This window comes from Ascaphus truei, chromosome 17 (genome assembly GCF_040206685.1).
Source record: "Ascaphus truei isolate aAscTru1 chromosome 17, aAscTru1.hap1, whole genome shotgun sequence".
Taxonomy (NCBI): Eukaryota; Metazoa; Chordata; class Amphibia; order Anura; family Ascaphidae; genus Ascaphus; species Ascaphus truei.
Window position 1 is genome coordinate 32,249,546 of NC_134499.1, and position 14,064 is coordinate 32,263,609.

General features: G+C 48.8%; 2 protein-coding genes across 3 annotated transcripts; both read right to left on the reverse strand.

Moving 5' to 3' along the window:
• Positions 1-62: 62 nt before the first annotated feature.
• On the reverse strand, positions 63-4,087 carry VHL (von Hippel-Lindau tumor suppressor). Its single transcript, XM_075574682.1, has 3 exons — positions 3,816-4,087; positions 2,062-2,184; positions 63-1,249 (listed from the first exon to the last, which is right to left on the reverse strand). The coding sequence occupies exons 1-3, from the start codon at positions 4,006-4,008 to the stop codon at positions 1,068-1,070; spliced, it is 498 nt and encodes a 165-aa protein (XP_075430797.1). The 5' UTR covers positions 4,009-4,087; the 3' UTR covers positions 63-1,067.
• A 1,980-nt stretch (positions 4,088-6,067) lies between these two features.
• Positions 6,068-13,649, reverse strand: THUMPD3 (THUMP domain 3 tRNA guanosine methyltransferase). 2 transcript variants are annotated; one of them, XM_075574680.1, is made up of 10 exons: positions 13,522-13,649; positions 11,895-12,175; positions 11,715-11,792; positions 10,749-11,360; positions 9,942-10,072; positions 9,439-9,508; positions 8,885-9,000; positions 8,073-8,180; positions 7,673-7,796; positions 6,068-6,562 (listed from the first exon to the last, which is right to left on the reverse strand). In XM_075574680.1, the coding sequence occupies exons 2-10, from the start codon at positions 12,132-12,134 to the stop codon at positions 6,428-6,430; spliced, it is 1,614 nt and encodes a 537-aa protein (XP_075430795.1). In that variant the 5' UTR covers positions 12,135-12,175; positions 13,522-13,649; the 3' UTR covers positions 6,068-6,427. The 2 variants fall into 2 exon arrangements, with proteins under 2 accessions (XP_075430795.1, XP_075430796.1); XM_075574681.1 differs by having other exon boundaries at positions 13,507-13,623.
• Positions 13,650-14,064: the final 415 nt, after the last annotated feature.

Genomic DNA, 14,064 nt, shown 5'->3' on the forward strand with positions numbered 1-14,064 from the left:
CTTCTCTTCATGAAAAGGGAGGCGGGACGGGCGAGACCAGCACACACAAGACACAAGTCAGCTTGGTAATGGTATCAGGTTTATATACATTTACATGTTTTATACAGGTGACAGAATACATCTATGTAACCCAACTACTGCAGCTGCAAATACAAACTCGGTGCAAACTACAACTCCCTTTTTTTAAATGACAATTTAATGGTATTATGTCCTGTGCGTAGGGTACAATTACACCTCATACAAACATACTAAATACTAGTTATATTAAGTTAGTGTTACAGAAATTCTAATAGGCACATCTGTACAAATGATACAATCTTTATATATGATTATAAGGAGTACAAACTTGTACCTTTTCCCTACGCGAGAACAGGTTACAAAGCTCTTTGGTGCTTCTCCAAAGCCCCCCATACTTATTAGCAATTCCCAAAGTTAGTGTATGTTCACATCTTATTCATTTCAGTGGCTCTGCCCAGGCAGGACTATGGGGGAATTGAACCTTTGGCCGCGACCAAAGCTACGCCGACAACGGCCACGGAACTACGTGCAGCCAAATGTCCTAGTCCGGTTTCAGTTAGTGGGACTTCCATTCTAACCCATCAGCAGTGCTATGAGAACAGTGAACACTGTAATACTCACACTGAAGGTAGTGCAACTATTCCAGCAAATCTTAAATATGGAATAAAAATGACCCTCCCATGCACTAAACAACAAATATCTGGAAAGTTTTGAACAAAGCTGCACATTTGTATATATTTCTTGCTCAAAGACAAAACAGCCCATGTGCTCTGTCAAAATATACATATCAAGCAAGATCGAGTATTGTGATTAGTTGGGGTACATATCCTCTTACTTACGTACATTAAAGAGGATACAGAAACAATCCTGCTTCACACTTAGTTACTCAGCCTCCACACATTGCAGTGGCTCCTTATTCTCAAAGTGCTGTCTTTCTCCAACTCAGAGGATGGCAAAGCCCTTTCACAAAAGCAAAGTGGCATCCGGTCATTTCCCTCCAACCCTCTTGGACTAAACCACATCGATTTGGGGGAATTTTGTTATATATATTACGGACTCGATCCTCTTGTCTGTTCCCAGAATCCCACTGCCAGTCGACGCAAGTCCTTCAAGGCATCTGGACGGTTTTCCAGGTCTTCATATAAAGAGGTCACAATCTCCAGCTTCCGGTAATCTTCCGGTTTCACAAGACTCCTAACGACCTGGAGACATCGCTCTTTCAGACCGAAGACTGTAAGAGTATCAGGAGTTATGGTTCAGTTGTGAAAAACTCTATTAAACATTTAAATGCCTGCTTTTCAAGGCTCGAACAGACCACCTTACTAGCTGTTTTGGTTCAATTACAGAATATTTTCCCCCAGTGCTGCTGGAAGATATTAGGAACTCAGAAACCAGGGCGGGAAAAATCCCAGGCACCTAAAATTTAACCCCTGGCACCTGTTCTGTGCGCAGTGCTGACTGACCCGTCGGTCACAGTCAGGATGCTTTGATGCCCGATGGTGTTTTGTGGTAGCGCTGTGAACGGCAGCAGTGCACGAGGGCTGGGGTCGGGAGCGAGTCAGAGTGCTCCAGGACTCCGCCCACCCCTGCTCTCATAGCACACTGTGGCAGGGGGAGGAGTGTGTGTCAGCGAGTCACAGAGCTACCAACAGGTGGGAAAGGTAGCCAGTATCCACCCCTCCCCTTTAACATGTTGGCTCCTAAAATTCTGCTTGGCTCCTAAGTACTTTGTTTACATTTTTGATACGCAGGCCACATTATTAGTAAGGGAGAAACATTTATGTATATACACGACATGAGTGCACGTCACGTGTGTTACTGCTGTATTGAAATTAGACACTAGCCTAATCTAACTTTACCAGGTTACATAAAATATCTTCCCCAAAAAAATAAACTTTTCAAGAATAAGTAAGAGCTACATTACTTTAAAAAAAAAAAAAAAACAACCCGCAAACTACTAATTCACAGGTAAAAACATTTATGCCCATCTCCACCATGTCTTGGTTTGTCCGTGCGGAGAGGATTTCTGCATGACCAGCTTACCTGGCAGGGTGACGTTTACAAAAGCTGGCTGACCATTTTCATTGGGTGATGGCACAAATATTTCCTTCCCATTCACTACCAGACCGACATCTGTGTCAGCATCTCTGAACAGCCAGAGGTGCCCTGTGTGTCAGAAAACAGGAACAGCTCAACCAGATCGTGCCCAGTGATCATTGTAAAAGGGATTATTAAACAATGATATATTTTACACATTTCAAATTATTTTCAGTGATATTGTTAACGGACAATATTTTGCCTCCCACAAATCTGACCGCAGACACACGACAGCGTGTCCATCTCTTCATTATACACAGCTTTCATTTCTCAGAGACTAACGGTTATTGTCATCGTTATATCCTGATAGCCAATACAGACACGCTGATCCCACAGATTGTACGCTCATATTATAGGAGGGTTCCACACACTGGCGTAGCTAGACATAGGTGGGCCCCCAGGCAAAAAAAATAATTTCAGGGCCCCATGAATATTAATACAGCTATAGTTTTTTTTCTCACTCCCTCATCCTCTCTCTAATCATCAGCTCCCCTTCACCATCCATCCATCTCCCTCTCTCACATTTGGCAGGAGATTTGTCTGTGGGGGTGCGGGAGGTTGCAGAGGTACCACGCTCTTCAACTAAATGTCGGGGGATCGCGCGAGGCCTCTGCAACTAACTTACCGGGATTCTGAAAAGCTGCAGAGACACATTGCCATCAAATGACGCCACGGTGCCATGCGGAGTGACGTCAATCTCCATGGCAACAGGATCACGTGACCCCCGCAGCGTCATTTGATGCTGCCGAGCAAGGTGAGAGAGCAAGGGGGAGCAGGCAGGGGGGCGCATCTGAAAAAGTTTTCGCTCCCCTGTGCTAGAGGGCGCTCCTCCGCTGCCATACTGATTCCTCTACCAGATTCTGTTTGCAGGGGCCCGTCGCCGCATACCATCTCCCCCCGCCCGTCTGTACACCTATACATACACACTCTCTCTAACGGCACTCTAAGATCCAAGGGTGAAATGTATTCCTCAACATTTCGTCGCCCAACGGAGCCTTTATCAAGAGCTCCAGATAAAAGTTGGGAGCCGAAACGTTGGATGAGTACATTTCACCTTTGGATCTTGGGAGTGCCTGTCCTGTTTTCTTATATCAGATGTGCTGCCTTGCTGACACCTGGACGGTCTGCACCCTATTACCACCTTTATCTACGCATATGTGAGTGTCTGGGTTTTCTGCAGTGTGTGTGTGTGTGTGTGTGTAATGGAAATATTACTATATGCTCATTTGCATGTCTCAGACAGGTCTGCAACCCTGCCTTTCACCATCATCACCCAGCATTTCCACTGTAGCAAGGAATTCTGGGAAGTGACATGCAAATCAGCACACCTTTTGCTTCAAAACCATATAACATGGTCCCCTATGAGCATACAGTATTATTTCCATTTGCTATATGCTTTACTGTGGAAGGGTTGTCACTTTTTTTACCCACCATAACTTAACTAAGTGTGGTATATAACACACACACGTATATAAAATGATAAAGTATATAAACACAGAAAAAGGATGTGCAGTGGTCTCCCAGTGAGCTGAGCTATAAACCTGAACACATAATAATCCTAAAAGGTTAGTAGAGTAAACTCTATACTGGACTTGGTTTTAAAGTTCACCTTTGGGGGAATATATATTATTAGAGGAACCCTCTTGTACACTGATTAGTCCCGGGCCGGTCCCCGAGGTCCTCCCTCCGCTCCCCCATACCGAGGTAGGTGTTTATCCTGCGGCCGGTGCCCGGAGGAAGGGTGGGGTAGGGCTGCGGCTCCCCCTGGAAATTCACCCACACCGGCTGCACGGTGCGCGGGCTGCGGTTACAAAACATGGCGTGCGAGGGCTGGCGGCTGTTAAAGGATCGCAGCTGAGGGACGGAGTCCGCCGTGGGAATCTCTTGCGGCATCCCGAGGCTTCAGAAGGTAGACTAGGCCCGAGCGAAAAACCATGGCAACCGGCCGAACTGCGCGCGCACTGCACGTACAAGGCTTGCGTGCTGTGCGACCTTAGACGTGACGACGTCAGGTGACGCTGGTAGTTTGGTTACGCCGCCATTTTGGTACACCCAAGAGTTAGTGTTGGCGCAATCTATCCACAGAGGCCTGATATATAACTGATAATTAAAGTCCAACACATTAGACTTGCTAATTACAAACCACACCCAGGGCATTAATGGGGTAGCACCAATTTATTTAGAATAATTTAATCAAAAAGCAGTTTTTAGTCAAGAAACCCCAGGTGTGTTAGAATTGAATAGGTAAAGCCGCCAAAGCACTCATTATGTATGTGCAAATGTAGTGAGCCCCGAGATATTCCCATCATCAATGCGTCACCAAATAATGAATTGGTAATATTGCAGCATAATGCTGTGTTTAACCAAAACCCAACAGCAGATTTATCAAAGAAAAGGGATCCCATTAAAAACTTAACATTTTGCTCTGATAAAGCGGATGCTGTTTTCCCTTCCGTTTTGACTCCCGTAGTCAACTCCAGTATATCAGGTTTCCAGTATATCACTGCTTCAGCACAGGTGATGCAGTCGAAGACTGAGCCACCTGTGCCGGAGCAGGGATATCCTGGAAACCTTGCCTGTTGGTGGCCCTTCGCGACTGGAGTTGGCCACCCCAGCTCTAGTAAATATCCCCTGTAGTTAGAAACAAAATATCACAGCTTTTAAACATTTGTTTTTTTCCCCGATTCCCCATATAAAACAATTCCGATAAGCATTGTATTACTCATCATCACTATTCAATGCCACATACTCATGCATTTCTCCTTGGGGAGGAAAAATGACATATTTAACACCTTCCATGCCAGGCTCCTCAAGCACTGAAGTTAGTTAGGATTTTACAAGCAACTCCATGAAATCCTAAGTTATTTATTGCCGACGTTTCTGCAGCAAAAACAGCCTTCCTCAGGGCAACCCAAGCTTCTCTGTCACTGAAAGAGTTAAAATAGTATAGCCCAGCTGGTAGCAGCCAGCTTCATCTCTACCCACAGGAACACGCCTACCCCAACGAGACAGAGCTTCTGGGACATCTAGATCAGGCTGTGTGCAGGCGGGTGTTCTGCAGAGACCTATAAGGAGGTGGTCAAGCAGTGGTTCCCTCCTTTACCAGGCTCCCACTCCTGCCACCGGTATAATCCGCTCACAGAATAACGGGAGCTGCAACAGATTGTACATCTTCCCACACAGCCGGAACCAGACGCTCTGCTCCACAACTGACATTACACGCGTCCTCTGGGGATCACATAACTTTTGATAAAGATAGGAACCGCTTCTTACGTGCAAGAGGCGACGTTACACAAAGTTTTTGGATAGAAACATAGTAGGTAGCAGTTATATTGTGTGGGACAGCCCTCTGCTGGAGGAAGTCCTAACTGCACGCAGGTAATAACCGTCCTTCCATAATCATTACGCGGGGTTCCTGCAGGGTCTCTATCTTTGAAAACATCCCTGGAATAATCTTTGAAGTGGGATTACCTGGTTTGGATCCCGACGTGGAAGTCTCCTTTATCTGCTTATACCGTGAAGGTCTTCTGAGCTTGCACCGATTCAGGACGTTGCACCGGAGCATCGCTGCGTGTGGCGAGAGGGGAGCAGGGCTCCCTACTGGATTTGTGTAGGCAGGTACAGTTTTTTTTCTACTCCTTGTTCCTCAAAGCTTTATAGGGAGCTGCAGCGATTGTATTCTATTGCGCAAAGAGAACCGGAAGACGCAGCCACGGTAACACACATTCTTGCCACACTGTGTTGAGCTGACGCCCGTAGATCGGATGCAGTGGAAATACGGGGGTCAGCGCTCCGCTCACTTGCTGCTGTTCATCTTTTGCTCATAACATTGCATCAAGTTCTCCTTAACTCACGCAATGCTGGTTTGTCACTGAGTGGAACCTCAGGTAGGGGTCGTGGGGTAGGACTTCAAAAAAATAAAAAATACATTTATTTAACATAGGGGAAAAGCTTTTTTGGGGTTTTATGTTGTAGGTTTATTCAACATTAATGGAGAAATGCAAAAAATACATACATTTTTCTTGAACGAAAAACCGGAACTATAAAGTGGTGACTCGTATCCCTTAGTACGCCGCCTTACAGATAGAAACAAAAAGAAACCGCAATGTGCAATGTTCAACGGTTTAAAACCTGAAACGAACTGCAGGTAAACAAAACAAACACAAAACAACGATGGGAATCGTGACAGATCACATATCTCCCGCAGTGCCAGAGATAAGAAACTCTTCCAGTAACATGGGGAGCGTGTGATCTGGGCAGGGAAACCCTGGGGTGGGCGAGCGGGCAGGCTCCCTGTGACTGCCCCCGTAAGTTAGTCCTCCTCTGCCGCGTCTCGGGCGCCGTTGTGCGAAGTCCGTTTCAGGAGATAAACGCCAGCGTGCAGCCCCCCTATGTTCACCCAGACAGTGTGCACTTTTCTCCATAGGTGTCCTGCTTTCGCCAAGGCCTGAAAAGCAGAGGGAGGAAGGAGGCAGTGCAGGGGTTAAGGAGCTTGACACACACACACACACACACACACACACCTCTCTGTCTCAGTGTCCCACCCGGGCACGAATAATATAAAGGTCACCTTCACTGCGGTGCAGAGCGGAACCCTGGCTGTGATCCTGTATGTGTGGGGAGAGAGGGGAATCCACCGAGCTCCACTGGGTATCAATAAAAGCTCAAGTTTATTCCATCACTAGTGGGTCCGAAACGACACCCATTTTTTATATTTTTACTATTGATGGATTCAACTTGAAACCAAGTGGAGGGCGACTCGGAGACTCGCTCAAGCTGGAGTGGTCATCGTGGCCCTACTGCATGCACCCCGTGGTTGTGTGCCCCAGACACCCCCTTTTTTCTCGGAATGGGACATTTGGCCACGCCCAAATTGCCGCCGGTGCTCTGCTGATGTGAACGCATGCACGGGCGCGCTCACAAATACCGTCGCAGCGGCGGCCGTGCCAGGTGCCCTGCGGTCGAGGGAAGATATTTAAAGATGGCGGCAAGACGACCTGCGGTGAGTCGTCCTGGCGATTTAGTTGCGGCCAAACGTCCTAGACACAGACACTCTGTACTCAGAAATTAGTAGCCACAGTGCTGTATAATACACTGATCTTTGTAGTGGGGGTACAGCGTCAAATAGCTGCGACTGCAGCAAACATGTCATCTTTCAGGCCGAGCTCATGGTGGCGGCGCGGGCTACCGTGCGCACTCCTGCAGCCCCAGCAATCTGTGCCCTAGGCTGCAGGCGATTGGGGAGGCGATCGGGGGCATCACGGAGCTGGTTTGCCCTCATTGACTGCAGCCCGAAATCTCAAATTTACTTGTCGGGGCAAAATGTAGCAGCGTTGACAGTCGCGGCCCCGCGGGCACTTGAGGAACTACAATAGGAAATCAGGCAAGAGTCCCCGAAGTGCACGCGGACGCAAGCGTGCGCACATAGCGACGCCGCCACCATAACAGCGGCCTTAAGGGCAGACATTCTTTGTGCCTCTGTACACAGCACTGCACACATGGTGACCGTCGTTATATAATGAGTGATGTGAGGACCAGCCCATCTCAAGTACTATACCTTGATGAAGCATTTCCGGTCGTGGGTGAGCAGCACAGCTCTGCCGCTGCCCGCCCGGCACACCCGGCTCATCTCACGCAGGCAGGACGGGTACAGGTCCCAGTTCTTCTTCTTCGACCCGATTCTGGCAACAAGAAGGAAGCGTTAGGAGGAACCAATTTATAAAAAGCAGATGTGACATCTGAACGGAGGGGAGACGGTTTGTCGCAGGCCTGTGTCCAAGGTGGGGGGGGGATAAGTTACTATTGTCTGAAGCTCACAAATCAGGTAGATCGCAAGCTCTTTGGGTCAGTGCCTGAACAGGAGTCAAACTAATGACGTTTTGAAGTGTCAGTGTGTGAACTCAGAAAACAGCATCCTGTGCTCTCCACCTGGGAGGTGACGTCGGTCGGCTCCTCACCTCTTCCCAAACGGCAGGTCTGTGATGATGACATCCACGGAGCCGCTCCTCAAGGGCAAGCTGGAAATGTCCCAGTGAACAGCATCTATCTGAAGTCCCTGGGGGGCGCTGATGAGTCAGGAAGGGAGAAACAAAGATCAGCATTTGCGAGAAGAGTCTGCAGATGCAGACAGTACACAGGATGACACTGCAGATTATATACAACTATGACGATGCAGGTGCAGGCAGTATACAGTATGACGATGCAGGCAGTATACAGGACGACACTGCAGATATATACAGCGCAAGAGGCCGGAGTACTAATGATGTGAGCACCAATCACTGAAATACTGTAGACGCTGCGCGGTCATTGTGCTCCAAGCTGATTATACATAAGAGAGAAACGCTGTTACTGAGCTCGGACAGTCCTCTTTCCCTCTATTTTCTGGCTTATGTATTCTCTCCCTTGTGTAATCACATTGTAAAGTTGTTTATTATTTTGTGTATTGCCTTTGCAGCGTCCTGCTCTGGATACTGCTCTCCAACCCCTGAACATCACGTCCAGATGGATGTTAGCTTCCTCTGCATCTGGTCACGTCACAGTGGTGTCACAGTGGTGCAGAGGAAGTGAGGGTGCAGAGAGATGTACAGAAGTACAAAGAATAATAGAGCAGAAATCACAGCCCCCTCTCACTTCACATCCTTCCTGTGCTGGATTTGCTCCTTTGGTCTGAGATATAAAGCCGTGTTTGCTAAGTGGTGCTCACGTATAGACACCTTCCAGCTCATTCCCTAGTAAATATTAACTCCTCCTGTTTCCCCTCCCCAGTTACCTCTCCGGGCTCTGCTGCTTCCTCAGTAAAGAAATGATGTTGCTGGCGGCTCTTTTCACAGCCTGTGAGTTATTGTCTCCAGCCAGGAAGAAACAGCCTGGCCACTCACTCACCCCCTGCACAAGGAGACACATCGCCCCGTCACGCTCCGCACCCCAAACTCTGCACGCCCATTGCAAATGGGGATCTCCGCAGTTACTGTGATTAAGCGACCTATAATTATTCTGTTGTGGGTAATCAGCGCTCATGGGTAGTTAGTTGCTGCTAGTTTGGAAACCTTGTCAGCCTCATGTAACTGGCAACTCGAGGGGTTAGGTGGCCTCCCCCCCCCCAAGAAACATTAGTATAAAAAACAGTTTTATGCTGGGATTCATAAGAATGACTAAGCCCCAGAGCTGCTCGCTGCCGCTGCGGATGGAAGCAGCGTGCGCTGTGTATTTTATGACATGTGGTGCTTTTACAATAAAGATGGCAGGTTTAAATTCCTGAAATTCAGGAACTGCTGCTAACCGTGCCAGGGAAGGGGTGGGACGGCTGCCCGTTTGCACTAATACCTCTATTGGGATGGCTCCGGTTCCGCACATTGGATCGATAACGACGTCTGACGTCTGCAAGTTGCAGAGCCTGGGGACAGAGGAGGGACAGAGCTCTGTACAGGATCCCCTTAAAAAGCATCATCTTTATAGGTCTCATTGCAGTTATCCTTCTGAGGATAAATGGCAGCCATTTTATACACCCCCATCCCCTAAAAAACAAACAAATACAGGGATTTCTGGACCATGGCCGTGTAATATTTCTACAGATGGTGGTGGTGAAGGGTTTGTTTTAATGTTATATAAGCACAATGGGTTTGGAAATTGAGCGCGGCACTGAGACTGCACTGCAGATCCCTCCAACACGGCGGAGGTTAGAACTGGCACAAAGGGGGAGTGATGATGTCCCCCCTGGTATAGTTACCACTGACGTCTCATAATGTGAGCACTGACTGTGTTGATCCTGGTAAAGTTTCGGGAGTGAGCAGTCTCCGTACATTCTGAGCGCTGCGCAGTGACATCACCTGAGCATGCCGTACGCCAGCGTGGAGCGCAGGGTGGTGGGACCGAAGTGCGTGATGTTCCTGCGATGCAGACTCTCCTCGGTCAGCGCGATTCCCACCAGCATCTCGTTATAACTGATGTTCAGCAGCACCTGGGAACAGACAGTGAGGCTGAGAGTCTGTATCCTCCAGGCAGACTTGTATCTGAATCACCAAAGTACGTGCTGATACAAAGTGTCTCTTACACTACACTCGGTCTGTTACTGGACCATATGGAAAAAAAACCTGCAGGAGTCTGGTTACGGTCAGATACCCCTAAGATAGGGGCAGCATGAAATTGTCAAAAAGGTCAGCTATAACGCCTGGGGGTAAAGATGCTGGTCTTTGTAATGGGACGGCACGCTTTGAAGCATATTGCCAGCTGCTCGTGAATTTGGGTGCCTCACGCAACCCAAGGCCGTGCGTATAGTGCCCGCGACGGCCGACGTCGCCCAAAAACAAATACATTGCCGCCGCCGCGTGCGCTTATAGTAAGCGCGATGGAGCGACATCGCGTCGCGAACTTTGGAAGCTGGCAATATTTGATTTTTCAAGGGCTGTCGCCTCATGTGACAGCCCCTGAACAAATCAAATGCCAGTACGCCCGCGCCGCCAACGCAAAGCGAAATATAACTTTCACTAGCAGCGACGGGTGACATCACCCGTCGCGCCGCTGGTCGCGGGCACTATACGCGCAGCCTAAATGAGACTGTAGCTCCTCAGGGCAGAAATGTATGCATGTAAAATTGTCTTTCACTCGGTATAACACCCTATTACTCTTCTCCTCACCTCCACGTCGAAGTTAGTCATGTCGGCTTTCCACTGGAAGTGCTCCTGCACGGCCCCTCCGAAGTCCCTCGCTGCCTCATTGGATGTGAAGCTGTGTTTGTCCCCAGCTCGGTTGCAGGTGACACGGAATTTTAGGACGCTGCCAGCGTCTGCAGTGATGCCACCCTCCTGGACTTCCTGCTGCACCTGGGAGCCTGGCTGTGAGTCCACGTCATTACCATGTGCATCATCTGGTGACGGAGCCTGCGAGCTGGGACTCGCCGGCAGCTTCTCCGTGCCTTCCGCCTGCAGATTCTCTCCTGCGGAGTTACCGGGGATATGAGCTGCCGGCTGCTGCTTCTCGGTGCCCCCCGTCTCCTCCCTTCCTGCAGTCTCCAGGTCGGATGAGACTGCCGGCTCCTGCTGGCCCACGGTGCTCCCCATCTCCTGCCCTCCTGGAGTCTCCAGGACGGATGACACCGCCGGCTGGGGCTTCCTCTCCTTCCCTCCATTCCCCGGTTTCTTGCGCTGCTTCTTCTTCTTCTTTAGGGTGTTGTTTAGTTTCCAGATACCCAGCGCTCTCTCCCATGGCAACATCTCTGCCATCTTCTGAAAATCCTGCAGAGCAGCCTCCTGCAGGGGACACAGAGCGAGACCATTAACCTGCGCTCTGCCAGAGAGAACCATAAACAGGAACAGGTGACTGAGGAGTTTTCAGACTAGTTTATACTTTGTGTTTATGTTAAAATATATTATTTTAGGAGCCACATCACATGAGCTTTAGAAGTGGGACACAAGACACAGGAAGCTCATCAGATCCAGGGCGGTTTTTCCTCTCAGAAGCTCCTAGCACTTCCCAGAAAGGATCTGCCGTCACTCACATGACAATAGGCGAAGGGGGAGAGAGAGAGCCGGAGAAAGGGAGAAATAAACAAGGCAGCACAAGAACATCACTGACTGTCCGCTTCTCTCCCATGTCACGCTCACCTTTGATTCATTAAAGGGGAAGTCTGTAAACTCCTGAACTATAACAAACAGATTGTCCACAGACCTGAGATGGTGAACCTGAGGAATAGCAGAGACTTCACGTTAGCGGTGAACCGCATCACCAAACCCTCACTCTGACCCAAAGCTCTGCATCTGATGCAGGTAATGCCTTCGACCCACCTGTGCCAGGCTCTCCTCTCCAATCTGAAAGTAGATTTTGCCCCGATCTTTGCTGATTTTGCAATGACAACCCAGCTTCTCCTTCACTTCCTCGGCTGCTGTGAATTCAAACCCTGTGGGAACCGTGGCTCCGATAGTGACAAGCAACATGTCCGGGCTCAACACATGATGAGGCACAGGGTCTCCATCTCCTAATATCACCTGTTTCAAGGAGTCTGCCACTGCATCAACATCTGACATGTTGGCAGCTCAGGAACGAAACAATGTCCTCTGTGAAAACTCTAAAGATAATAATGAATTCACAATCACAAGGATATTTCAATATTTACAGGGGACTTAAACATATCAGCTATGAGCTTACATACAAATCAAAATCAACAAGGCAGTCAAGACTTAGGCACGTTCTATAGTGCCGTGCGTGCGCGGAATTTTAGTTGGCTGACATGAGTCAGCCCTTCTATACGAGGGCCGCACGCGCGCACGGCATGGAGAGGGGAGCGGGGAAGACGGGGAAAAGAATCTTTTCGTGCCGCGACCGGCGCTAAATGTATGTATGTGTGTATATATGTATGCATGAGTGTGTATATGTGTGTATATGTGTGTATTTGTGAGTCTGCACAAACGTAATAAATATTTTATTTTTACCAATTGTTTTTTTTTTTTAAATAAATAAATTACACATGCATACACACACACACACACACACACACACACACACACACACACACACACACACACACACACACACACACACACACACACACACACATACACACACACTGTACCTTCCCAGTATACTGCCCCTCACTATATTTACGAAAAGCATGCAGCACGTGCACGCGCGTTCGCATAGGCACGCACGGCCGCATGCTCTATATAACAGCCCTTAGCTTTAGATAGCTTTATACTGTGGGGTCCTAGAGGTAGAGTTGTTTGACATGGTCCCATTATTCTGATTTGGAAAACACCACAGAAGCCCTGGGATTCTTTTGTGGTAGCAAATGACTGACACCAGATCCCCACTGAGTATTTAATGAAGAGAGACGTGGGAACCAGAACTGTGACCCAGAAACAGGCTCCAGGGGCCTCCTACCTGCTCTCAAACTCTGACAGACACCTCGCAGCTGAGGAACAGGGCACACACGTGGCCAGTATCAGCAGGCAGCCAGGTTCACTCACATGCAGGGAGTGCCACTCACAATGTAGTCTGACTTATTCATAGTGTCACTCATTGGGAGCAGCTCAATCATAGACTGAGTGTCACTCCTTGTATAGAGCTGATCAGAAGTGTCAGTCGCTGCAGTCTCAACTGTCCCACATCTCTCTCTCTTTCTCCACCCCTCTTACTAACACTCAGGATGGGCCTAGATGTTTTGTGAAGCGGAGACTCATCTCATCGCCTCCACAGAGCCCACACCCTTCTTCTCTCTCCCATTCTCTCTCTCACCCTTTCTATCTCTCCCATTCTCTCTCTCACCCTTTCTATCTCTCCCATTCTCTCTCTCACCCTTTCTATTTCTCCCATTCTCTCGCTCTATCTCTCCCATTCTCTCTATCTCTCCCATTCTTCTCTCTCCAACACATATGCGCGCCGCATTAACGCGTTGCCTGCCGAAGAAGCCGTTACCGGGATCCTCCCCGGATCAGTCAGCATGCACACTGGGAGCCGCCATGACATTGAACGATGGTTCGGCGCTCAGCTTCCGGCCTGGGAGTGCGGGGAAACATCGATGTCGTTCAGGCAGCACGGCCACCAGGTGGCGCTATGTATGACACACACACACACACACACACACACACACACACACACACACACACACACACACACACACACACACACACACACACACACACACACACACACACACACACACACACACACACACACACACACACACACACACACACACACACACACACACACACACACACACACACGATCTGACAGTCACGTGATCACGTGGATGGGTTTATCTGGAGCACTGATCCCAGGGCCAGTGTGTCCCTGCCCCGCAGAGCTGGCAATCTAATGGTTCCTGGCTCTGGGAGATAAAGTGACATGACCACCTCTAATTCTAATGTTTATTGTCTGAAGAAGGGAATTCTACATGTAATCAGATCTGTCATGTGATGTCAGGGAATAAAGTGTGTGTGTGTGTGTGTGTGTGTG

What these genes read in the sequence shown, in the direction of transcription:
- VHL (XM_075574682.1), bottom strand. Translation starts at nt 4,008, where the DNA reads ATGCCGCAAGAGATTCCCACGGCGGACTCCGTCCCTCAGCTGCGATCC. An exon ending in CAGGATAAACACCTACCTCG is followed by an intron (nt 2,185 to 3,815) that starts GTATGGGGGAGC and finishes TCTGACACACAG; the next exon opens with GGCACCTCTGGCTGTTCAGA. An exon ending in TGTAAACGTCACCCTGCCAG is followed by an intron (nt 1,250 to 2,061) that starts GTAAGCTGGTCA and finishes ATACTCTTACAG; the next exon opens with TCTTCGGTCTGAAAGAGCGA.
- THUMPD3 (XM_075574680.1), bottom strand. Translation starts at nt 12,134, where the DNA reads ATGTCAGATGTTGATGCAGTGGCAGACTCCTTGAAACAGGTGATATTA. An exon ending in TCCCCTTTAATGAATCAAAG is followed by an intron (nt 11,361 to 11,714) that starts GTGAGCGTGACA and finishes TGTCCCCTGCAG; the next exon opens with GAGGCTGCTCTGCAGGATTT. An exon ending in GACCTGCCGTTTGGGAAGAG is followed by an intron (nt 7,797 to 8,072) that starts GTGAGGAGCCGA and finishes TCTTGTTGCCAG; the next exon opens with AATCGGGTCGAAGAAGAAGA.